The sequence below is a fragment of the Chelmon rostratus genome, chromosome 8, assembly GCF_017976325.1.
Source record: "Chelmon rostratus isolate fCheRos1 chromosome 8, fCheRos1.pri, whole genome shotgun sequence".
In the NCBI taxonomy this organism is placed as follows: Eukaryota; Metazoa; Chordata; class Actinopteri; order Chaetodontiformes; family Chaetodontidae; genus Chelmon; species Chelmon rostratus.
The window spans coordinates 28,645,936-28,673,124 of record NC_055665.1 but is presented as its reverse complement, the minus strand read 5'-3'; the positions used below and the strand labels follow the sequence as shown (position 1 = coordinate 28,673,124).

Here is a 27,189-nt window from a genome sequence, read left to right as displayed (position 1 = left end):
TGGTGGTCAATATAATGTAATGATGAGCAATGACAATTCTGTTGGAGCTCAGGAGCAAGATATTCAAATGATGTAAATTCACCCAGGTCAATGTCATTACACAGTAACTGTTCAGAAAAAATACTGCAATGCCTCCTTTCCTGTTTTGTCTGACTGACTGACAGAGTTTGGAGGACAAGCCTCAATCAGTGTTGCCACACCAGTTATGCTCAAGTAAAAACAGAAAATCCAAATTCTTTTCACTTAACAGATCATTAACCAAAGAATATATGCAACGCAGAGAGCAAGCAGGAAAAACATCTGCTCCGTATGAGAGCGGGAAATAGAAGTGAAATGGTAGATCCTTTCTTTTTTATAGTAACAATGACAATGTGAAAACAATGTGACAATCTGAAAGGAAGCTCTCACAGAGATGAACCTGCAGAAAATCATCTAAATCTGCAGCTACCCTCAGCAATTATCAAGTGGTTTTCATTATTCATCTTATTTTACTTTACTTTCTATCCCTGTTTTTATGCTCATTCTCATTTGTATGTGAAGCCCTGGATGTAATTCATTTCTATTGTAAAGAACTTAGAGCTTCATTTTTTGCATTATTGTCATTATCATTAGTAATAGTAGTATAATTACTTGCAGCCCAAACATCACTCTGCCACTACTTTGACGTTGCAGTCTTGTTGGAACAAGGCTTTTTACCAACCACCCAGAACTCCATCCATCTGGACCATCATAGCATGGCATTCATCAGTGAACTGACATTTGCAGAAAAGTTTGGAGCACAGTGTATCTACAGAGGGGGTGGGTCTACCACGGAGTCCACCATGTTGCACTGCCATGTTTCTACAGTAGCTCAGAACAGACAAACCAAACACTGGTTCTGAAACTCACCTATTGTGTTTTTCACGGGCATCGCAGGATCTCTTACCCGCTTGAAAAGTGAGGGGTCAGGGAGGGAGGGATATTAAGTTGGCTGCAAGGAGAACCAAGCAGGAGAGCGTTGGAGGGCTGCATCAGATGAACTTGGCCACCACCATCACAATCATGACCTGAACCCAGTTGAGATAGTTTGGAAAAGGTCGGACCACAGAATGAAGGAAAAGAAGCAGGCAACCAGTACTCAGCATATATGGGAACTACTTCAAGACTGTTGGACAAACATTCAGGTGACTACCTCACAATGCTGGTTAAGGTGATCTCTTGCTTCATTTACCACATAATTCCATTTTATTTCATGTTTTGATGTCTTCAGTATTAATCTACAATAAATCAAATAATGTCACAAGTTAACCTTAAATGATTAGTTTAAAACTACCTACTAGGTCAAATGTCAAAAGAGTGCACATCTTCTGAAATGGACAAGAAATGAATAAATAAAGCATGCATGCACGGACATGTCTGAAGGTGTTCTGGTCAATAGGTTTACTGCTCAGTCAGACACAGTACAGAGGCACATGCACTAAGTACACATCAAGCAAAGGACATTTCAAGGTAAATTTTAAAACCCTGAATACTTTATTTAAAATAGGCATACATAACACTTCTCCTACACAACAATACAGAACAGTACATCACTTTTTGTAATAATACATTTAAAATGTAAAATGGTTTCTGGCAGAAACTACCTGCAAGCAAACAAAAGTTCCTACTTTGGCTTCATACAGCGAAAAGAGAAAAGAAGCCTGAAACACTCAGAATAAACTTAAGTAAAAATCACAGAAGCAGAAACTAAAACACCACATCTGTGCATGAATCAAGTGTGTGTGTGTGTGTGTGTGTGTGTGTGTGCATGTAACATAACATATATTGTTATGTATCATAGTGTGTGTTCTGTGATGGCAGAGTTGAAGCTGGTGATGGCTGCAATGGTGTCCGGGCAGATTAACAGGGTTCCCATTGTCCTGACATTCCTGCAGTTACTGTCCAGGACTTGAAAGGTTTTTAGAAAAAAAAGAATATTTCTAATAATAGTTATTTAAAAAAAAACTTGTAAATAAAATCTATAGAAGCACTTTGAAAAAGTGTCCAAAAAGCAGCTGGCTGAAATGTATCTTTGTAGTTTTTGAATCTCCAAAACAATTTTGTGTTAGCAGTTGTGAATGTAAACTTGCTGCTTCATATAATAACAGTAGTGCTGTCAAGTAAAAATAGCATTAAGTTGTTGAAGAGTAGCTGAAAGCTTTTTTTTAAATTGACAAAAAATAAAAAAAAGGTATGGGAAACCCTAAAACACGTCATCCTGTCTGCCATTTGGACACAGCCTCATATACATGCCATAACATACAAATATACAGCACGTTACATAGAACATCACATCAGGCAAGATAGTTGTTTTGACTTTCTGAAAGGAAATACTTTTCAGAAGTTCATAATAACCTATGTTACACTTGTGTACAAATGTGTTATCCACTCCAGATACACTTCTTCATTTAGCTAGCAAGTGTACTGTGTGATAAGGCTGGGAATTTCCTATCTTTTTTTTAATGATGAACAAATCTCATGTACTGACCAAAAAATGGATGTGTCCTACTAACAAGTATTGTGTGTGTTATCAAAGCCTGATATCCTATTCCTCTGTGCCATGAAGCTCTGCTGTTGGCCAAAAACTATTAAAAGCCATAGACAGTATAAAACATGGATGTAGTGTCTGTGACGTTACCCATTGGTTTTCTTAAGACCCACTTGTGCAACGGCTAGTGCAAAAATGGGCAAAGAGGTGGAGTGTGGGTGAAGCTGAGGCAGGCTGAACAAAGTCTTTTTGCTGAAACCTAGTACCTAGCTGTCACTCAAAGTGTGACCCCCACCCCCTCTATAGCTATAGGGACCAAAATTGTTTTTGTACCGGGCTGTGAACACATCGCATGCATTGTAATATGCGGGTCTATGGGGATGGACTCGCTTTTGGAACCAGTCTCAAGTGGCGATTGAAAGAACTGCAGTTTTTGGCACTTCAGCATTGGCTTAATTTTTAAGCCTCAGAGGTTGCCACATGTGAAAAGCACATGATGAGCAACACTGTTGCACTGGGTGACATATTCCTTTATTACCATGAACACACACACTGCAGTTTATTTTGACTCAGTCCCAGATGCACCATCCTGCTGCCCCAAATACTCACCAGAGCACAAAATGTGGATAAACCCACTGCTGAAGACAATAATGTAATGTTTGTTAAAAACTACAGAGAACAGCTGTTTTAGAATTACTGAACGCTTCTTTAAGAAACTATATATTTGTGGGGGTTTTTTTATGTCCTCAGAGGGAACCAATGGGATTGGAGCTGAGTGTCACAGACAGGGTAGGGAAGTCATAAAGTAAAAAGAGAAACAGACGAACACATTGTCAGTTCTGGTCTTTTCATGGGGTTTGCTGATAATACCGAACGTAGAGAATAACACCAGTGTGATCTTTTAAGACAGTTCACAGTTGAGCTGGGATTCACTCTTTAAATGTTACAGTTTCACTTATAGTAAATAAAAAAACAAACACAGTGATCACTGAAACTTAGAACATGTCACAACTAAACCAATCCAAGAGAAATTCATATGACAACTGCTGTTTGTATGCAGTGACAAATGGCAACAGGCCGCAATGAAAACAAATAAAGTAAATAGTAATACCAAAGAGCAAAGATGTATCAGCAAAATAAAGATGAGATTAGGACCGATGGCAAGAGGAAAGCTACACTGGGATAATCCATATGCAGAGGTTAGGGTTGACAGATAATCCTTTGAACTCGACAACTTTCCACACATCAGCTGCTGCATCCTCTAGAAGGCAGCAAACCGCTCAATGTCCTTTAGCAGATATAGCGGGACATACTGTGAGTCAGCCATCACGTAAATTGTCCTGTGCAATCCTATGCGACATGCTCATCCAATACTATTGTTTCTCTAGCTATAAGCAAGAAAGCTGAGGGAAAAACTGCATTCTGTGTAAAAAAGACAACATAACAGAATTTTGCATTTAAAAGTTAATGTTAGAATGGGTGTTACATCCATCAAATGTTCCTGTGGGTAAAACTTCTTCACAGAGGTGAAAGAGGAAAAAATTCAAGCTTCTTCGTGTGAGCACACACTCGACTAAAGAAAACTAAGAACAAACACCCTCCACAAATGCAGCTACATCACAGCCTAGTACAAGTCAGTGAACAACCCATGAATAAATAACGCATTTGATAATAAATAAGAGGAAGTGGGTGGTCCTGGATGGTGCTGAGGGAACGGGTCCAGGCAGGAGGAGGAGGTGGGTCAGACACTGGAGGTCGTGGAGCTCAACTCACCCAGCCGGTTCTGCTCTCAATAATGTGACTGAGTCTGACATCTCTATGTTGTGAGATCCGGACACACAGCACCACTGGCCCTGCCTTCAGGAAACAGCTCCATCACCAAAGCTATTCCTGCTTCATCCATTCAAGTTTCTACAGAGTCTTAATGCTCCTCAGGTTCACAGCAGCAGCAGATCATCAGCTGTCCATGCTGCAACATTCTGACAGGACAGGAAAAAGAAAGAGGTCACATCAACATCACCTGTTGCTCTGTTCGGACATGATGCTGCTCATAGAACTGGCCCATTAATTCACACACTCACTCATTCATGTTTAGCAGGCTGCAGATTCTCCACAGGAAGGAGCTGATAGCTATCAAACTTTTCTTTGCATTCATCATCAGTTAAGACACTGCCAGAAACTGCTAAAGCACAAATGCTAATGCTAGTGTTTTTGCTGGCAGGATAGAAAATAAAACCACTAGCATCAAATGGGGTCTAAGACATCAAGTAAGTGTAGAATGATAACTTGTACTTTATTGACCAGTTGAAAATCTTGGCAGCAGTGCTTTTTATTTGGTTATGTTTCCAGTGCATTAGGTAGTCTAGCCCAGTCCTGCAATAGTTGTTAGTTTTAATTGTTTTAATATTCAGTTATTGTTGGAAATGCCTTAGAGAGGTGCTAATTCAACTTTATGGACATTTTAGATCCCATCCCGACCAAGCTGTTTAAAGATGTTTTACCCTTAATTGGATCTTCTTTATAAAACATGATTAACCTGTCTCTGTCAACAGGCTACCACAGTCCTTTAAAGTAGCTGTAATAAAACCTCTCCTCAAAAAGCCTACTCTTGATTCACTCTATATTTGCTTCCTCTAGGCAACATAGTCAGGAAACATTCCATAAATTTTCACTGTTATGCAGATGATACTCAGCTATACTTCCCAATGAAGCCAGAGGAGACCAATCAATTGACTAAACTCCAAGTGTGTCTGAAGGAAATAAAGACCTGGATGACCTGCAATTTTTTGTTATTGGATTCAGACAAAACTGAAGTTATCGTATTTGGGACTAAACAACTTAGAAACTCAATACCCGATGAGATAGAAACGATGGCATAGCGCTGGCCCCCAGTACAACTGTAAGGAATCAGGGAGTCATCTTTGATCAGGATATGTCATTTAACTCCCACGTAAAAAAAAAATTCAAGGACTGCCTTTTTCCACCTACGTAACATTGCAAAAATCAGGCACTTCCTGTCTCAAAATGATGCAGAAAAACTAGTCGATGCTTTATTTACTTCCAGGCTGGATTATTGCAATTCCTCACTATCAGGCTGTCCCAATTAAATATCTAAATGTCTCCAACTAATCCAGAATGCTGCAGCACGTGTTCTGACAAAAAACAGGAAAAGAGACCATATTTCTCCGATATTAGCCACTCTGCACTGGCTGCCTGTAAAATCTCAAATAGAATTTAAAATCCTTCTCCTTACCTACAAAGCATTAAATGGTCAGGCACCATCTTATCTTAAAGAACTCATAGTAGCCTATTACCCCAGCAGAACACTGCGATCCCAGAATGCAGGCTTACTGGTGGTTCCCAAAGTCTCTAAAACCAGAATGGGAGCCAGAGCCTTTAGTTATCAAGCTCCTCTCCTGTGGAACCATCTTCCAGCTATTGTCCAGGAGGCAGACACCCTCTCTACATTTAATAGCAGGCTCAAAACTTTCCTTTCTGATAAAGCTTACACTTGGGGCTGGCTCAGGCTTGCCTTGGACCAGCCCCTAGTTATGCTGCCATAGGATTAGGCTGCTGAGGGACTTCCAATGACACCCAAACCTCTGTTCTTCTCTCCCTCTCCATCTGTATGCGTTCCTGTCCTATCAAGACATGTTACTGACTTGGCTTCTTGAGTCTTTGTGCTGTCTCGTCTCGCAGGTCCACATGGAGATTATTGAATGTATTGTGTTGCTTGATTTTACTGTTATTGTTGCTTTTATAGTTATTGTTGCCTGTACTGTGCACTTTGAGATTTGTATTCGAATGTAAACTGTGTTCTAAATAAAATCTATTATTATTATTATTATTAGATCATTAGTGCCGTACTATGTTCAAATGCTATCTGCTATTAATATGTTAATACATCACAAACATAAATATATCACATAGGCATATACCATATACCATATCTTAGCAATCACAGACCATCTGATACCTGTCTCAGAAATCTTAAATTTGTCAATGTTCAGCCACAGTCAGTCTCCTCTCCTGTCGCAGAGTCCCTATAGCTGAAATGAGCTCTTTTTAATGTCAGATCATTGGTTCACGAATGCTTTTTGGATAATTATCTGATAAGTGAAAACAATTTGTATTTTAGGGTTTTAGTTGAGACATGGGTAAACAGCATATCAGGTGTGTAATGACACTGACCTGGGTGAATTTACATTATTTGAATATCTTGCTCTTGAGCTCAAAGCAGAATTATCAGTGTTCATCATTACATTGTATTGACAACAAAAGTATTCATCTGAGTTCATGCAGGGAAATCTCAGAGCTAATTGCACCTGGTATCACTAGATATGACAGATTAATCCTGAAACCTAAATAACCATATAAAAAGTGACTACAAAGCTATAGAGCTTATTAATTTGCTGGACAGCTTCGAGCGTACGCAAAAACCAAGAGAGACTAGGCAAAGGATGGTTGCTAATCTTCAATCATAAAGCAACACTTTTCCTTCCATATCCAGCTTAAGACACTCTCAAGGTGTATTCAAAGCTTCAAAACAATTTGAAATGCATGTAAAGAACTGCATTCAGCATGGTAACATTTTGGACTTGGTTAAACACTGACAATGTTTGAGTATTAGAATTACCTACCGCTGCTCGTCACTGTGTGTGTTTTGATGCCAAAGTCATCTTAACAAAACATAAACAGGACTTTTTGGTTGAAAAATGAAGCAAAGTTCTATAATATAATGACATCATTTGGGTCAACAATAACTTGTCATTTGCTTTAAATACTGCTCCACTAAAGGTTCAAAAGAGGTCAACTAACAGAATCTCCCCATGGTTAATCAATTACAGTGTTAATGAGATTAAGAGAATCTGTCGAGCAGCTGAAAGACAGTGGAGGAAAACTGAGCTCAGAGTTCACTGTAATATTTTCAAAGAAGCCATGACTGTTTCTAACAAAGCAATATGTCCAGCAACAAAGGATTAGGTTTTCAAGATTATTACAGAGAATGCTGGGAATTCTAGAATATTATTCTCCACTATTGACCAGCTACTCAATACTGCCCCCACCAGTCCACAGTTCTCTGCATCAAATTGTGAAGAATTTGCATCATTCTTCAACAACAGAATAACCTTAATTAGAGTGAAAGCAGATGACCTCAACAAACACTGTAAAAAAAAGATGCAACCATGTGAAAATCCATCTTTATTACATTAACTGAGCTCTGCAAGACTTTCACTGAGTCTAACTCCTCTACCTCAAGTGACGACCCTGTATCTACAGCATTTTTAAAGAAGATTATTAAGATTAAGATTATAAATACAGCACTACCAACAGGCCTCTTCCCAGATGTATTAAAAAAATCTGTAGTAAAACCATTACTAAAGAAACCCGACCTAGATGGTAATGCACTCTCTACCTATAGGCCAATATCCAACCTTCCTTTTATCATTAATAAATCCTTTCTTAAAGAAAATAACATTCTGGAGGGATTTCAGTCAGGCTTTATAGGGGCCACAGCACTGAAACTGCTCTTACTAAAATAATTTGTGATCTCAGACTAAATTCTGATGAAAATGAGGTCTCAATTGCAAAGTGCAGCATTTGATATCTCAATCAATCATCTTGAACAGTCGGTTGGTCTTTCTGATTGTGTGTTAAACTGGTTTCTAACATAAATCTGAGAAACATGACATCTGTTTTGGGGTTACACAAAGGAGCTGCCTTGGTCCATTATGTTCTCACTACACATGCTGCCACTTGGTTACATCATGGAGAGCAATGTTTCCATATTTATGCAAATCACACACAACCGTACATCTCGCCAAACCAAATAATGCTGAAATTTTACTCCAAACAACTACATGTCCTAGATTTCATGTTCATACCATTGAGCCCTTCTGCATCCTGGACATCCAGAAAGGGGGCAGGTCCCCATATTCGGACAGTCCCATCATCAGAGGCGCTGGCCAGCAGTCCGGGCAAGACAGGGTTCCAGCTCACACAGTTGACTGTGCGGGTGTGACCCGTCAACTCTGCGATGGGCAGCTCGCTGCGCCGGTGCCAGATGTAAACTTTGTGATCTGACAAGAGACAGGGCACTTTATCAGCTGCAACCTGTTTATTGGATTAGACTTAAATTGCAACCTAACAAATGAAAATCTGTTTACTTATCATGCAGAGTACTTCTCAGGCTGTGCATAGGGGAACACACACAGGGGTCTACTCTGAGCCGATCCTGTGGCTGTTTGTTTTATACGTTAATTTAGTTTGAACTTGCTTGACACACATGTTCGCATGATGTTTTGTTGAGATTTACGAGAAAGTAACCCTGATAATGTTGTCATAGAAATGCTCTTTTAATTTTGACTATTTTTTCGTTATCTTTTTGTTGTCTCAGTCCACAACAGAAAGCAGCTGAGCTGAGCTACTAAACATTATGTTGTCTTGCCTTCACTGCCACTAGCGATGAAGTCTTCATTGTGCCCTCCGAAGCAGGAGTGGATGGTGTAGAAGCCCTGGGTTACCCCTTGGTATTTCCTCACCAGCACCCGATCCTGCAGGTCCCATAGGTGCACTCCCTAGAAATGTACATCATTTATTGAGACACACATTTCAAAATCAATACTGACCATAACTGCTGCTGTAGCAACTAGCTGAAGTTCAAATGAAAGGAAAGTAAATTGTGAAATGTGAGGAAGTAACAAGCTGCTCACCTGAGTAGCAACATTGAGCAGAGCTAACCTTCCATTTTTGGAAACAGTAAAAGACATGATGGGGTGGTCCTCCTGCACTCTGGATGATACAACACACAACATCAGTCACAGGCAGAGCAAATACTGCTGCACAGAGAGGCCAAGACGGAAGAAAATAACATCTGTCACAAAACAATGTTTTGACATCACTTGTGTAAGTGGCAGGTTAAACTTACACACCAACACCTTAATGGGACCCAATTAATCAGGCACAGCCATTAAAAAATAAAGAAAAAAATGTGTGGTGTGTGTATATACATATATATATGATACATTGCAGAAAGTGGATGGAATAATTAAGAAAATGACTTGTACAAAATCCTTCATGACAACACCACCTGTCAGCTAGAAAGTTCAATCTTGGAACATCACAAGTGGTTTTGAGATAGGTGAATCAAAATGAAATTAGGCTTTATTTTGAGCTTCCTGACCTGATCTTAACCCCTTTGAAAATATGAGTAAATGCCCTGAAAAGACAAGTCCATGCCAGAAAATCAGTTTGTTTGATCACTACTACAACCACAACTACTACTGCTCTGCCAAGAAAACTGGGCAAACCAGAATTCTGCCAGAAGCTTGTTAACTGAAAAGTGGTTGCCTGTGGTGAAGAGACATGCAACCAAACACCAGGTGTGCTGCACTTTTGAATCTCATGATTCAAAACTGATTCTTAATTCAATAAATAAAAAAGGGGGCACCAGTTTTAATCTTTTACTTCAGTTCACTGCGTGCAGAGAAAAGTAGCTTTAGAGGCTACAGCTGGCACAGGCAAAGTGAAATCCAGAACTGGTTACATTTTGTGCTGTTCCTACATCAGGCGTATCCAAACTATTCAATGAAGCGCCCTGTGGCTGCAGGTTTTCATTCCAACCAAGGAGGAGCACACCCGGCTGGACTCACTTAATCAGCTGATCTCAGTCTTCAGCTGATAATAAAGAGACCTCTTGACTGCTTCGAACAAAAACCTGCAGCCATACGGCCCTCATGGAATAGTTTGGACATGTCTGTTCTACAGAAAGAGCAGGAAAAAGGGTGTTATGGTTCCTCAACCCAATCAGGGTGGTGACTTACATGTTTCTGTCAGTCAGGTCCTCAAAGTTGTATCCACGGATACGCTGGTGGGTGTCTGATGCAAGGACGGTCCGGCCGTCACCCAGACACCACAGGCACTGCACCCTAACTCCTTCCCATGAGTCCAGCAGGTTTCCATCCAAGTCCTGGAAGTCAGGATTAAACAAAATTCAGGAACACCATCAAAACGGCAGACTGCTTAAGGTGAATCCCAGATCATTACTTATTTAGTATTTTCTTTCTTTTACTTGAAAACGGTTAGTTTATTATCTCTCCCACAGAAAGACTGCCCAGACTCTGGAACAAGACTCTGGAACAAACTACCCCCTGACATGCACACCATCACAGACTTTGGCCTCTTCAAAACTCGGCTCAAAACATATCTTTTTAGACTGGCTTTTAATACACAGTAATGTGGTGACATTTTATTTTATTTTATCATATCTTATTTTATTCTATCTTATTTTATTTGCATTTAATCTGTTTTTTATTTCCCTGATATGTGTTCTATTGTTGCTTTCTTTTAATCTGTTTTTCATTTCTAATTTCACTGTTTGTTTTTAACTGGTAAAGCACTTTGGTCACCTTGAGTGCTGTAAAGTGCTGTATAAATAAATTTTGATTGATTTTTTTGATTGATTGATTAGGGGAGTGGAGCAGCAAACTCCAGTAGTAACAAACATAACCAGCTGACCAACACACACTAAGTCAGTGAGTGGTTTGTGCAGTCAGACCTTCAGCTTAGGACAGGGGTTTGGCTCTGGATTGGGAAACAAGAGTACTGACTGAGTGAGTGATTTGGACAGCCCGAGTCATACCTTCAGCTCAGGTTGAGTATTTAGTTGAAAAAAGTGCCAAAGTGGTCAAGCAACTGACTTGATACATTTTTTACAAAAAGGTATATAAGAGTTGCAAAATAGTGAGAGTGACATGTTGCTAGCAGGGCCCTCCAACCTGTTAGCTAGTAGCAGGTTGGAGGGAGGACTTGCCACCAAGTCAGTAAAAAGACTGATTTATTTTGAATGATCCCAGGCCTAGCATTAAGTCATTTTTAGGGCAAGGCCACGTTGGCTTTTGATAGATACAAATTTATTGGGGCATCATGGCCAAAATGAAGGGCACCAAGGCCAAAAACAATGGTGCAATAACAGTGAGTGATAGTTACATATTATGAAGACAAAACGGTATACAATCAACAATCAGGAGTTCGTGTATTGAAAAACAGTAAACTGAGTTTATTAAAACTGTAACCTGAATGCTTGACCTTGCCACAAAAAGTGATTATTCAGTTTATTTTTAATATTGTTATATTAATTGTAACTGTTGTTTTATATCAACATAAATTCCTATACATTGTAAATTTTGTAAATTGTTTATGGCCTCATCATTCTCTATATATGGTTTGTTTATTTTATGTTTTTGTACTATTTAGTGTTCAGTCTTTTGGGATATTTTTGCCTTTGTCCTTGTTGAGCTGCATGTCTTTTTTCCTGTGCAAGTACATTAAATGCAATGTTTAAACCAGAGTCAAAATGTGCACACATAAATGGAAAATGAAGCCAATTCTGATTCAGATTCAGATTTTAATGGTACAGTATAGTCTATAAATGGGTTTAGGGTGATCCAGATTGATCTGAACAAGTTTCAACAGCCATGCAACTAGCATTAGCATTTGATCACATAAACACTTTTTGACATGTTGAACATTAAACACATTGATGATTAACTTCCAAGGTGAGACTTCTCATCTCTTCTTGTCACTATACACTATACCCATCATCTACCTCACCAACAGACCACAGTATGTGAGGCTTCGCAACTGTGTGTCTGATGTGGCGGTTTGCAGCACCGGGGCTCCGCAGGGTACAGTGCTCTCTCCTTTTCTCTCCACCCTCTACACATTGGACTTCAGACACAACACAACCAGCTGCCACCTCCAGAAATTCTCCGATGATACAGCCATTGTTGGATGTGTATCAATTCAATTCAATTCAATTCAATTTAAATCATTTTTATTTATAAAGCGCCAAATCACAACCAAAGTTGTCTCAGGACACTTTCCATATAGAGCAGGTCCAAACCAAACTCTTTATCTACAGAAACCCAACAATTCCCTCATGAGCAAGCACTTGGCTTGTTCATGAGATGTAAGTTAAAAAAATTACTAACTGGCAAATTTGGTAGTCAGGGATCCCTGGTTTATCCAATGGCTGTTCTCCTTGAGGGGGAGCTTGTTTTGTGTATGTGCGTGTCTGTAGATGGGTGTGTGTGCGTTTTCCTTTGTATCTGTATCTGTGCGTGTTAGGGTTGATGTGTATGGGGAAAAAAATCCCAAATCTTAAAAGTGACTTAGAGTTAATTTAAACACAAGATACTTGTGCTCAAAAAGAGGATTCATTCTCAGTGAAGAACCTTGGAGCTCTAATCTGCCTCTATACCTGCCAAAGAGCAGTGATTCCTAACACGTCTCTGGGGGTCATCAGGTGGAAACCTCCCTTCAACAGTGTTTCGCCTACTTAGTCCCACTACACCTCCAGGAGGTTAGGCAGTGAACTCCGGCGTCCCAGAGTCACCCCCCCTAGTGCCAGTTCACACTGCTCCTACACAATCCAAACAGCACCGCCACGTTCAACTGACCCAGAGATGCTCCAGGTAGTGGCCAGTACCGATGCTACCATTTAACTATTGCTAATGCTAATGCTAACCGCTAGGAAGAACAGAAGAAGACAATACAGTTCCGATGCTACCATTTAGCTAATGTTACGTGCTAACCGCTACCTGCTAAGAGGAACAGAAGAAGACAATAAAGCTAGATTCACCTATACTGTTAATGTTAATTGCTAGCTACCAATACTAACTGCTAAGATACTATCATACTCTCAACGCTTTAGCTATTGTTAGCTGCTACAATGCTACCACAGGCCTAGATGCCACATGTAACTGCCGATTGCCACACTACCATCATCTACCCCTGCCTCTCACCAACTGCACCAAGAAAAAGCGGGGTGGGAATACAAACCCTGGTTCGGGTAGGGGATAGAAAATAAAGAGGTAGAGTCAAAAGATGGAAGTAGGGATTGGATACAGACCCTTGTTCGGGTAGGGGGTGGAAAATTTAGAGGGTGCTGGAGGTGGAGGCCTAAACCACAGACTAGATTTAACAGCCTCTTCTAACATTTCCTTCAAGAAGCAGCAAACCCTACCATTTCCTTCAAAAAGCAAACAGAGCAGGAAAACAAACCCTAACATTTCCTTCAAGAAGCAAACAAAACAGGAAAACAACCAAAAAGATCAAAAAACAAGCCAACTCTGTATCTTACCACGCAAACTCACCTGAACAGGCCGCATGGTCCCAAAGAGAGACTCTAGCTGGCCACACCCCCACCTTATCTAAACTTCCTGGTTCTCTTCCTATTGGCAGAGCGAGAAGATGGGGCGGGGAAAGCAGAGCAGAGGAGAGGTGTCTTGTTAAGACTTTAACCTCTTCTCTTGCCGGGTTAGGCATGCATGTCCTCTGCCCATGCACTCCCAGCTCCCTCAACAGTGAAACAGCTGACCCTGCAACAAAACCTCTACACCCCACTTCAACCGGACAGACCCTGGTCTTCCATCCCCTCTGCTCAGATTCTGTCTTTAAATCTGCATACTTAGTCTTCTTCCTTTCATAAGCTGCCTCCACTGAATTTTCCCAAGGGACTGTTAACTCAATAAAATACACAGTCTTTTTACTCATGGACCATAAGACAATGTCCGGCCTCAGATTACTATAAACTATTTCCTGGGGCACAACTAGCTTTCCTCCCAAGTCGACCTGCATTTGCCAATCATCAGCCCCTACCAGGCAGCCACCTACCTGCTTTCTCCCTGACTTAGCAGCTCTATTTTTCTCCCCCTCTCGAACAAACTGCACATCTAACCTCTCCTTTCTAGAACTTCCAGTATTCACCTGCTTCCTTCTCTCCTCAATGCCTGCGGCTAAGCTTCTCAGCACCTGATTATGCCGCCATGTATACCGGCCTTGTGATAAGCTAATTCTACAACCTGACAAAATGTGCTTTAAACTTGCTGTACCTGAGCAGAGTGGGCACGATTGATCGCCCTGTACCCAGAGACTTAGGTTCTGCGGGGTTGGCAACACATCGTATGTCGCCCCTATCAGAAATTTAATACGGCCTTCCTCCATATTCCACAGGTCCCTCCAACTAAGTTTCCTCTTCTCAACACCTTCCCAATTCAACCATTGTCCCTGTTTGGCTTGACCAACTGCTTTTGCCCCCCTTAACAACTCCTCCTGCCTACGCACCTGTTCCACTACAAGCTTTCTTTTCTCCTTTAGACCTGCTTTATTCCACACTGGTTTGCCTGGGCCAAGCCCCAAGCCTCCCCGGCCAAATTGAACATTTCCTACTATTTCTGCATGCCTAAGAGCTGCCTCTGCCTCCTGCACTGCTGCCCTTGGGTTCCATTTCCTCCCCCCAGAAGGATTCGGAACCACATTGCTAACTAACATGTCCTTACTCCCAGATAATAAAAGTTCTGTCCTAACCTTAGTGCATTTAAACTCCTCTGTTAGACTGGATACTGGCAGCTGAAGCATTCCTTTCCCATACAAAGCTACATTGCTTAAGCACCTGGGAGCACCCAACCATTTTCTAATATAAGAGCTAACTAGCCTTTCCATTCTCTCTGCTACAGATAATGGGACTTCATATACTGACATTGGCCACATTAACCTAAGATACAAGCCAAACTGCAAGCACCACAACCTCAGTTTTCCTGGGAGCCCTGATTTATCTATTCTCTCCAGCCCTTCTGCAACATCCTTTCTAAATTGCACAACCTGTTCAACATCATTCAGGTCCACATTGTACCACCGTCCTAGACTCTTGACTGATTTCTCCCTAATTGTTGGGATTTCCTCACCATCTATAGCGAACTTTCTATCACTTACTTTCCCTCTGTATATTGAAATACTCCTTGACTTACTAGGCTTAATCTTCATACTAGCCCACTTGAGATTCTGATTGACTTTATCTAACAACCTCCTTGTACATGGCACTGTTGAACTAACCACTCCCTTGATTTTTAAAATTAGGCACATGGTCACAAAATACGTGAGTAAACAGTAAATTCTGAGGCTGAACTGACCAACCTTGAAGAACACAGGGGAACGATTTGGAATACAGGGAAGTCATCACTAACTTTGTCGACTGGTGTGGACTAAACCACCTGCACATAAACGCCAGCAAGACCAAGGAGATGGTGATCTGCAGGAAAGCACCACAGACTACACCGGTGTGCATCCAGGGTTTGGACATTAAGATCGTGGAGGAGGACAAATACCTGGGTGTCCATCTCAACAATAAACTGGACTGGTCCACTAACACTGATGCCCTGTACAGGAAGGGCCAAAGTCCTCTCCATCTACTGAGAAGACTGAGGTCCTTTGGAGTATGTAGAACATTACTGAGGACTCTTTATGACTCTGTGGTTGCATCTGCAGTCTTTTATGCAATGGTCTGCTGGGGCTGTGGAAGCTCTGAGAGGGACAGAAAGAGACTTAAAGGATAACTTTCGTTTTTTACAAACTGGACCTTATTTGTAGCATTAAATACAACCATTTAGACACCCAGACAACTTTGGTGGCATTTGGAGTCGTTTTGAAGGAATTAGCCCCAGAGGAGCGGCGCGTATATATATAATGCGAGTACTCGGGGCATCCATGCGCAGCCTCTATATAACGCATAATCTGCGGCGAAACTCGTTCATATTCGTTCATATATCATGCGAGCAGCCGGCCACAACACGGCTGACTCTGCAGCGGTCAGCTACGAATACGCAATAATGAACCATAGCTGTGCCAAACTACAGCTAAACTAGCCAACCGCCGGCTCAGAGGGGAATAGCACCAGCATATCATAACAAAATATTGGAATATGAACGAGTTTCGCCGCAGATTATGCTGGATCAATTTTCATACTGCCATTCAAACTCTCTACCAGCCTCTGTTGGTTACCCACTCTATTCTAGTGGGAGATGGCTGTGGGAATGAGGAAAATTAAGATTTCTCACTAAAATACGGACTGGTTGGCGATACTACTGTTATTATTGTAGTATATTATTTCAATGTAATCGTCTTTCAAAAGATCTACACAATGCTAGTGTACACAATGTGTGGGACATTACAAAAGAAACATTCCACACTGTGTTGTTTGAATTATGCACTCATTTCAGCTTGACCTACAATACATTTTCAATCAATGAAAGTGACGTTTTAGGAAAGTAAAAGTAACATTTTGTGAGTTTTTTTCAGTCCTGAGCGAGAGCACTGCAGCCAGCAGCCACGGAACGCAGTTCAATTTAATCCCTCCAGGTATTGTCAACCTATGTCCAATAAAAGTGTTTGTTTTTGCCACTGACAGGCTCAGATTGTTGTAATAAGTGATAACATTTTGGAAAGGATGACTACAGAGATACCTTTGTTAAAGTGTAAAATCTCAAAACAAAAACAGAGCAAAAAACAGTGATTACTGGACAACAGAAACTGGTTTTGTGACTCCTGTCCATCATGCAGTGCTTTCAAGGTGGTGCTGCTTTTTTTTTAACATTCAAATACTCATTTTTGCTTTTGAATGTTTGGATGTTTTTAACAACCTGAATATAAATTCGAATTTAGAATATTCGTTGACAGTCCAGTATGTTTTCAAAGTGCATGTCATCAATATATCAATATCAATATAAGGAAAGCCTCACTAAGCAAACTGTGAGCTGCACTGGCAAAGGCTGTCAGTGTGAATCTAGGAAATCTGCTTGATGTAAGTGAGTGGTATGTAAATGCACTGTATGTATGCTCAGAACCTGTGGGCACTGATAGCAGAGTGTGTTCTGTGAAAGATACTCACACACTGGTAGAACTGGCCTCTCTGGCCGCCAGTGACAAAGCGTTTGCCATCTGGATTCCAGGCAACGCTGGTCAGACTATCCTCATGAGACTGACTCATCTTTGTACGTAACTCCCCCGTCTACACAACAGAGCCAAAGAGAGAAGAACATGACTGAAATGATCAGACACTGCACACTCTGCAACACATACTGACTGTAAGTTTTCTTTCATCTCTTACTGCGATACTGTTCCCCCTTCAGGTTTGGAAAATACTAACTGCAATGAGAATACAGCTTGTCTGCTATACTAGGATCCAGTGTAGCATGAAAGGAGACATCTTCATCACAGATCAACAAGGAAACACTGTTTGTTGAAATTTTGTACTAAAAGGACTGTAATTTGGGAGATGACAACAGCAACAAATAGACAGTTTGCAGAGCTACCATGGCTGCTGATAACTGTTCCTTTGACCATGAAGAGTCAGCTTAGCATACAGTTTGTGCTAAGTGTATGACAGATGGACAGGCTGTGACAGCTGGTTGTCATGGAGAAGTTGGCTGGCTGTTTCTAAGTATAAGCAAAAAAATACATTTAATACAATCTTCACTTAGTTGCAGGACATGAATGACATACAGTGGCAGAGAACATATGGTGCAAGTGCACTATACACCGAAGGCTGAAAAGGTTTGATCTTAAACATTTAGTATAGTGAGTACCACAAAAAATCCCAGGCAATAAAACGTATACACTGACGAACAAAAAAAACACTTTTTCATATTATTACATAAGTGATGTCTATTATAAAATGCTGTCTTTTCTTGTATGGACTCACACCAGCTTTTTGAGGCCTGGACTCAGAATGTCAGTCTGTGAGAAACAAATAACTACAAGAATAAAATCATGCTGAAAGATCCTAGATGCCTCAGCACGGTTGTGATTGGTCAGTGATGCTGCTGATTTACAGTATGTTCACCACACAGCTGAACCAGCAGTTGTCATTCAATTGCTTCAGTTGTGTTACTTGTTTGACTTTTCTAAAAATGGATCATAATTTAGTCAAACATGAAGGTGGCTGATATACATGTTCATTCTGCGCCAGTGTGAGACATACTGCACCTGTACATTCCACAACCACAGCTCAGAGCAGTCATCAGGACCGCAGGCTATCAGATAGGCATCATCAGGGCTCCATGCAAGGTATGAAACACCATAAGCATGACCCTCCAGAGTCTTCATCAACTTCAACTGCTGGGTTTCCTATTGATGAACAGACAAACCAGTCAACAATCCAGTTATTTCACCACACATTTTATCACACGCTGACTCATTTTTCCTGCTCCAAACTGAAATTCATGATCAGTAAATGATTGATTACCATGTCAACATGCCACACAATGACTGTGGTGTCTTTGGACCCGGTTGCTAGTTTTGTGCCGTCGTTGGAGAACTTGCAGAACCAGACTTCATTGCAGTGTTCAGTGAGAATCTGCTGAGTGTAGCAAGGGAACTGTTTCCTAAAGATTAGTAACACAAAAATGAAGCAGATATGAATCTCCATAATGCAAATAAAACAAAACCATGTTTATGGTCAAATACAGTTGTTTGCCAAAAAATGTATATAACAAGTTATTACATAATCTGAATGTTTACACATCTACTGATTTGATCAACAGTACATTCATTGGCAATGAGGAAACCCTGATCTGAACTGATTCTAGTAATACATATTTAAACATCTTCATGGAAATGTTTATAGAGAAGGTCCAATGCACTAAATACTGTTTCTACCAAGACGGGTAGAAAATGACAATCAAACATCAAAACTTGATTTTCCTTTTTAATGCAGAGGAAAAGTCTCATCAGCCGGGTCGGAGCCCTGACATGGTGCAGTATATTTGGGGTCTTACCGGCTGCAGGCATGGTCCAGCAGCAGGGACACAGAGTCCAGTCCACTGTCCAGCTTGGTGTTGTGGTAGAGACAGCGCTCCCTCTGCAGCTCCACCGCCTGCTTCAGCAGAGTCTGCAAGCGGCGAGGAGGCAGCATCACTGATGGAGGCAGGTATGCTGCACACACACACAGGAAGATTTAAATTAGTTCAGAGCATTTACTGACTAACTACTGTAACAGACGTCAGAGTGTGGAATTAACTAGAAAGCCAAATTTGACTCACGTCAGGAAGCTTTGATAGTTGCTTAAACTTGAATTCTCTTTCATTAAATAAGCTTGGGGGTCGCTCCGAAACATTTACGTGGCTGTTTCTTTTGTACTTGTATGAAGTACTTTTGCAATTTTTTGGTTACTATTTTGGACTCATTTCTCAAAAGGAGCTGAATCAACAACTCAACTTGATTGACGTGAGGATCTGCACAACACCTTGTTGAGATTCGGGTGGGACATGTGTATCTGCTACAGTTACCAATAAGACCTTTCTCTGCATACATCTACAGAGACACTCATCTGTATTACTAGAGAAGCAGAGTTCCATGATATATTATCAATATAATATTGTATACAAAGATCATTATGGCCAAGGTTAACATACTACTAGAGATGTAACTTGCGAAAATGTCTGTTTTGGAAAATGAGCAAAAATCTGATTTTAGTGTGCATGATATTCCTAATGTCATGACCCACATGAATATTATCTACACAAGATCTAGACAGGGAACAAATGTTTATGTCATGTAGGAAGCAGTTGCAGGATTTCAGAGTGGGAGAGAGCAACATTTTCAAACACATCCAATACACGAGGAATACCCACTGCTGTTAATGTTGCTGCTGGAAAGTCAACACAGTAAATGGCAATGACCGCACAAAAGGAGTGCTAACTACATGCAGTAGAATAAACATTGGGTGTGAGTCAGACTACACTCACTTTGGAGCTTATCCAGAAGCTTTGTTCTGGATGCCATGCCTTTGCCTTCCCACTCAGCTTTGGTTCGCAGGTCCTCTGCATGACTGCACATCAGGTACCTACAAGACACATGACATTTTCTCAGATACTGTCAGACACATTCACACCTGCTTACAGTGAGCTTACACAAATGTATGGCTTTGTCTGTATCAATCTTGGCCTATTCTGTCATGTATCTCATATAATACAGGCTCCCCTTTCATAATTAATACATAAAAGACAAGTAGTAAAATCACACTTAACTTTCTATACAAGACAAACACTGGTATCACTTTTTTTCCTACTCACTGTTACTTAGTCTTTATAAAAGTAGAAAGCCATCAGTGTGTCTATCTTACGTAGAAGCAAACTTTGAAAAAACTGTTTATCTGTGACTGCCAGTGTTCTGCTTGCTTTGCTGCACACAAGATAGTGAACCTCAATCAGGATATTTTTGTTCTTTGAAAAACTCAAGCACTTTCACATCGTGGGGTATGATGAACACTGCAGCTCCTGATGTCACCCTGCACAGCAACAAAATCTGAGTCAGGATCATTCTTTTTACAGACAGCCTTCTGTGGATGCACCACCACTGCTAAAACAAAGTGGTTTCAATTAAATGCCAGAGGAGCCTATGATTTTTGATGCATGGTTGGTGGACTGAAAACAGCCTTACTGGTAACGTCTGATCAAAAGCAAGACGCCTGCAGTGTTTTAGCTCTACTGAAGCACCCATTTGTTCAATCCACAGTGGCTCAGACCTCTGTTCAGTCTTGTATGTCCTCAGAAGCAGCTCTCCTGTTAGCAGCAGACCTCCTGAGTAACTGAGCAGACAACAGGACACGGAAAATTAAAAATGTTCTGACAAAACTAGCTTCATATTGGACTTTGAGTCAACCCAGCAAATTTCTGTGGTTTTACTTTTTATTACTTCCTTTTTGCAAACTGAATGTTCAATTTTATCAACACACAGTGACGGTCATCAGAAAGTTTGGACACCACTGACAATATACATTCTTCATAGCATTCTGCTCGCTAATGCTCAGTCCTTGGACAGCAAGCTAGATGAGCTGCCTGCAGGGATTCAACACCAAGGGGACACTGAGAGCTGCTGTGTTCTGGCTTTCACAGAGACGTGGCTGGTTTCTCCATCTGCCAGCAGGACAGAACGAAGGACTCAGGCAAGTTGAGGGGAGGGGGTGTGTGTTTTATGGTTAATTCTTCATGGGCCACTGTTGTCTGTGTTTTAATAGGGCACTGCTCCGCGGTTCTGGAACTGCTGACTATCAAAGTGAAACACTTTTACGCGTCCAGAGAGTTCAGTTTAGTCGTCCTTGCAGCTGCTTACATCCCCCCACAGACTGATACATCTTCATAAATATATCATTTATTGTTTTGATTTGACCTCAACAGAGCCACCATCAAGAAAGTATTCCCAGTTTACTGCCAGCATAGCTTTTCCCCACCAGAGGAGAGCAGAACCTTGATCACTGCTACACCCCATTCAGAGACTGCTACAGACCCCTCCCCCACCCTGTTTTTTGGAAAGACAGACCACTGCTCCATCCTGCTGTTGCCTGCATATAGACGAGAACTGAAACAGGTTTCCAGGGTCATTGAGAAACGGAACAAAGAGACAGAAGGGTCTTACAGGACTGCATTGAGACAATTGAGGACGCAGGTGATGGAGACATGGGCGAGTACACAGACTCTGCCATAGGCTACAGTTGTGTTCAAAATAATAGCAGTGTGTTTAAAAAGACATCAAAATTCTTCAAATTAATTGTATTTTAATGAGCACAAATGCATTGGGGACACTGCACATTCTACTTCAAAGCAAGAAAACTGGCTTTGAAGACAGTTGAAAACAGAGTAAAATGGGCACCAGCATATCATAACAAAATATTGGAATAGTTTCCAATGCCTGTTGGGTCTGTTGGTTTTCTATACCTTTACTAAACCTTCTAGAAACTTACTTGCAGTGTAGAAGTTGAAATTCTAACAAAAACAGTGATTTATCTTGCCAGTGATGTGGGATGTGTATTTTGAACACAACTGTATATTAGTAAGTGCAATGACAGTGCAATGTTGCTCCTAAAGCCACTGTCTCCACCTACCCCAACCAGAAACCCTGGGTCAGCCAGGTGATCCATGCCAAACTCAAAGCGCCGTACACCACCTTGAACTTAGGGGACCCGCATGCCTACAAAGCACCCAAATATGACCTCAGGAAGTCCATCAGGAATGCCAAGAGGGACTACAGGGACAAAGTTGAGTCCATCTACTAAGGCTCCAACCCCAGGCAGATGTAGAAGCCCGTTATTATGCCATATCACTGACTACAAAGGAAAAGAAAAGGACACTGTTCAGCCAACTGCATCAGTCCTGGAGGAGCTCTGCACCTTTTACATCTGGTTTGATGTTGACAAAACAGCACCTGCCATGAGACTGACCCTAGACACAGCTGCAGTGAGATGGACCTTCAAAAACTCCTGCAAAGCTTCGGGCCTGGTCGGTATCCCAGGCAAGGCTCTCTGAGCATTTGCTGATCAACTGACAGTGTTCACCAACATCTTCAACCTCTGAGTCGGTCCGTGGTCCCCACCTCCTTCAAGGACTCCACCATCATCCCCTGTTTAAATGACTCCCGGCCCGTGGCACTGACATCAGTCATCATGAAGTGCTTCAAGAGACTAGTCAAAACCCACGTCTGCTCCTTCCTGAAGGAAATACTTATATAAAAATGCTCTTCAGTGATTCAGCTTGACATTCAACAGCATTATTTCCTCAAAACTTGTCTCTAAGATTGTTTATGTTGGACTGGAGAGCTCACTCTGCAGCCGGATTTTCGACTTCCTGACAGGCAGGCACTGCAGGGTTGTATGTTCAGCGCCCCCTCTTGTACTCGCTGTTTACTCATGACTGTGTGGCAAAGCACAGCTCCAGCACCATCAGTAAGTCTGCCCATGAGACAACCATCCTGGGCCTCATCACTGATGACAGCCTACAGAGAAGAGGTCAGCAGCTTCAAGATCCTTGGCATGCACATCACTAAGGACCTCTCCTGGACAGTACACACAGATACTGTGGTCAACAAAGCTCGCCATCGGCTCAATTTTCAGAGGAGACTGAGGAAATCTGGCATGAATGCCGGCATCCTTACAAACTCCTACAGATGCAACAAGTATTTTTATTTCAAATTCTCTTCATCTTATGACTAGTGCTCTTGTTGGTGAGCTGACCTGTTTTTCTCGTCCAACAGACTTCACTGCACAGTTGACTCTATGTTAACCTACACATGACCAATAAAACTAAAATCGAAGTGAATTAATTCCCCACCTAAGTAGGCAGGGGAATACAAAACTTAAATCTAAAAACAACACGCAAAATTTCATGTTCAACATTTCAGTCTGCTGGTGAACTGACCCGCTCAGGATGTGGATACGCTCTATGTTGTACTTGAGAGGAGTGAGCTCGGCTCTGAGAACCTGCAGGGCCTCCAAGACCTTCCCATCCTCCAGATACTCCAGATACTTCTGCTGCAGCAGCAGGAATTTCATCCGCTGTACAGGAAGACAAGGAAATGACAAGACCAAAAATAACAGCAGAACATTAGTCATCAGAGGCTGTGTGTCCACCAGCCTAGAAAACTTTGAAACCTGTTTTTTCTGAGCATCACATGGTGGGAACACACTGCCAGCTTATTTGAGAGAGTATCAACCTGCGGCGCTTTTGTTGTACAGGTGAAACCTCGGTTATAAAATTTGGTCACCTGGCCAACACTATTTTACAACATTTTTATTTTCTATCCTTCAATGTCTACCAAATATATTTAGAGTATTTTTATATGGCTGTTGATACGATTGGCCAATCACATAACTGATTCTGCCTTGTTTTTCTTGACTGTCAAATACTTGGTGTGTGAAATGAAAAACAGACTTCAGAAAAAGGACATTTTGAAATAAAAACTGCTGGAATTAAATGAAAAAATACTGCAGTGAACTGTGAAAATTAACATATCAAAATATTGAGATGAGCTTCAAAAATGTGTTGGATTACAGAACAACTGTTATATTTATGTTCTTATTAATTTTATAATGTCTTCTTTAATCATTATTTTTTCACATTTTGGTGTTCCATAGTACATTCATCTTGACAATCATTTGAACAACATCTGGACTACAGTCTATTCCTTGGCCCCCTCCAGAAGAGGTTCTCTGTGTAAAAATCTAGTTCCAAAGTGTTTTCACTGACATGTAGCAAATTCTTAATTTGAAGTGAACCACTAATTACTGGCGGTTTCATTTATTTTGTCCCGATATTCAGAGCTTGTGCATTTGTTGATGAGACAACATAGCATTGAGAAAAAACCTGCCTGTCAGTAGTCTTAGGATTGCTAGGCTTGACACTTACCACTATAGCACTTGGAGAATGCATCAATGCCTTCAACTCATTCAGATCACTCTCAGCCTGAATAAAGAGGAAAAGCAAATAAATAACACAAAATGAGGTATGTCTCACTGTTGATACACCCATCACTAGACAAAGAGGTTTCAAGAAGTCTTTTTTATCAAACTAAATCCATCTAATTTCCTCTACTTGGTGAAAAATATAGTGCACAGATTACTGTTGGAAAAGACTCCTAAGAGTATGGATTTGCATTTCAGATAACTTGGTTCCACCTTGTCCCACTCTCCTTCCATGACATGATTTCGGAATTTGGTGGCAGAGGGGTGCTCCAGTCTGCAGCCAGACTCCTGCATGAGAAGGTCCACTGTCTGACTGCAAGCAATGTACACATCAGAAGAAAAATCAGTTAACATCATAATCAGCAGCCTCACTCATGATCATACTAGAAGGTATTTTTACTTTTATATTTCTATTATATTATTGCTAAGCAAAAACCCTTTTCTATTTTTTCCTTTAATTCATTGTAAATGGGATACCTTATTTTAAAAAAATATTTTTATTATTGCCTATTTGCACAATTGCGCAGTTCTTATTTACACCTTCCAATCCTGTTAGTGGCCCCAAAACAAAACAACAAACATTAACATTCATTAAAACTCTTAGAAATCTTATTCCTTTGAGGGTACAGTACACTGCATAGTACTGTATGCACTAACAGTATATAATGGCATGAATTGGGGTCATAAGGAGTAGGTGACTTGGGTAACTCCGTGCGTAAATAAGCAATTTAGAGCCGATTTACCGTTTGTAAAAACTTGATAACTGTTTCTTAATGTTTAAGAGCAAGTCTTCATGATGACAAACATATGCACCACTAATCTGTAACTGACTGTAAAGACACTCTTACTGTCTCTACTTTCCTCCAGAACGTTGTGTTGACGTGCGACAAGAAGAAAACCTGTTTAAATTCCATCAGAAATTCAACCTCTCCACCGTCCCACAAAGAGCGATGAAAACGCATTTCCTCTGTGGGTTCTAAATAGGCCAAAGTCAACTGCGAGGCCTACTGATTCCTAACATTATTCCGTTATTTTTAGTAACGTAAGCGCATTGCTGATATTTACGATACAAACTGCCTGAGTTTTCCAAGTGAGGTTTAGGAGGTTTTCGTCCCTGAACCAGAGAGAAGACAACATGTCCACAGGTCCTCATGACGATCCCGACAGCATCATGGATTTGATAATTCATCTGACAGCCGGCTGTACAGGCTCGCCTGGTCGATGACACTGTAGCTCAACTGGCCCACTTACTTGAGACCTAAATCGTGTAAATGTTGTCCGATCAGCCTGATGACATCCTCCTCAGACTGAGACAGCCGCTTCTTCTTTTTGACGCTCGAGTTGGCATCCGAGGAGCTGTTGGCGTTGTTGGACGCAGGCTCGGAAGACAGTCCGTTGTTGTTGCTGACAGTGTTTCCATTGTTGGTGACTGACAGAAGTCCGTTGGAGTGAGCTACCCCGGTGGAGGACGGCTCACCGTTTCGCGCACCGTTCTGGCAGGACAGTTCTGAATCCCGGTCCTGTCCTGCCCCGTTAGCCTGCATGTTGCCACGGTTTATGCAGGTGACACAGCGTATATACAAAATAATGACAGCGGCAACGTCACACTGTGGGGATAACAACAGCACCGTTACAGCCGCCGACAGGCCCACTGACCCAGATGCAGCACCGAACTGCCCTGTTCCTCCTGCGGCCGAGTGTCCGTGTGTGTTTCGCGGCGGCGGCCGCGACGATAACCCGGTTTTCAACTCTGACGACGAACTAACTGAGGTCAGAGTTATTCCGACAGCCGCATTTTGTGAAATTCGGTGGTAATTGGCGCTGTCAGGTACCGTTTATTCCGCGTTGAAGTTGTTTGGAAGAGCTTGTTATTGTTGCTTTCAGACAGCTGCATCCCTGTTATGGGCATACGCAGTGACGTCAGCGGAAATTCCTTCACGTCTTTTTGCGCCGCTGCGTAACCGATAGGAGGCGCTGTCCGCCTCTATTTCTCAGGCTTGCCCATATTCACAGCTATGATCAAAATTACGCTCCTCAATAGTAAGTTTTAAGGTTCACAGGCATAATTTAGGTCTGTGTCAAATAAAAAAATCAGTTTCAATCATCAAAATTATGCTGATAATGTGTTTCATTAATGATTTCAATTGTCAGCCCGTTAGACCACTGCTATTATTACCATTACTGCCATCTTCATTGAAAAATATACACCAAAGGCCCAATCGCTCAGGCCATAATTGTTTCTTACCATTGTTACTGTTAGTGCAGTAATAATTATTTAGAAGAAAACTCATTCAAATTCGCAAATAATTAATTAAAATGTAAAGGTGAAACCATTTCATATTAGAATTAAAGATGGCGTTAGCGCACATTCATTATCATTCACTGGAAATGATTATGTCCCTGAAAATTGGCCTGTTTATCAAGGTATCTTGTTTATGTTGTCCTGAGCTGTTATCCTAAAGATCTAGTCTTTTTTGTCCTTCTAATTTTCAAATGTCTCACCTTACATATCAGTGTAGGAGCTGCATGTACACAGTTACACAAAGTAACCATTAAACACTACTGAAGCTTAGAGCGGTGAAATCAATTCTGGACCCTTATGACCAAAATCTGA

General features: G+C 41.2%; 1 protein-coding gene across 1 annotated transcript; it reads right to left on the bottom strand.

The window, feature by feature from the left end:
- Positions 1-1,499: 1,499 nt before the first annotated feature.
- Positions 1,500-26,468, bottom strand: wdr26a (WD repeat domain 26a). Its single transcript, XM_041943027.1, has 14 exons — positions 25,827-26,468; positions 24,789-24,888; positions 24,520-24,576; positions 23,533-23,669; positions 20,089-20,186; positions 19,120-19,276; positions 18,588-18,726; positions 18,329-18,469; positions 17,232-17,351; positions 10,330-10,475; positions 9,220-9,298; positions 8,955-9,084; positions 8,392-8,586; positions 1,500-4,485 (listed from the first exon to the last, which is right to left on the bottom strand). Exons 1-14 carry the CDS (start codon positions 26,117-26,119, stop codon positions 4,463-4,465), a joined length of 1,815 nt encoding a protein of 604 aa, XP_041798961.1. The 5' UTR covers positions 26,120-26,468; the 3' UTR covers positions 1,500-4,462.
- Between the last annotated feature and the right edge of the window lie 721 nt (positions 26,469-27,189).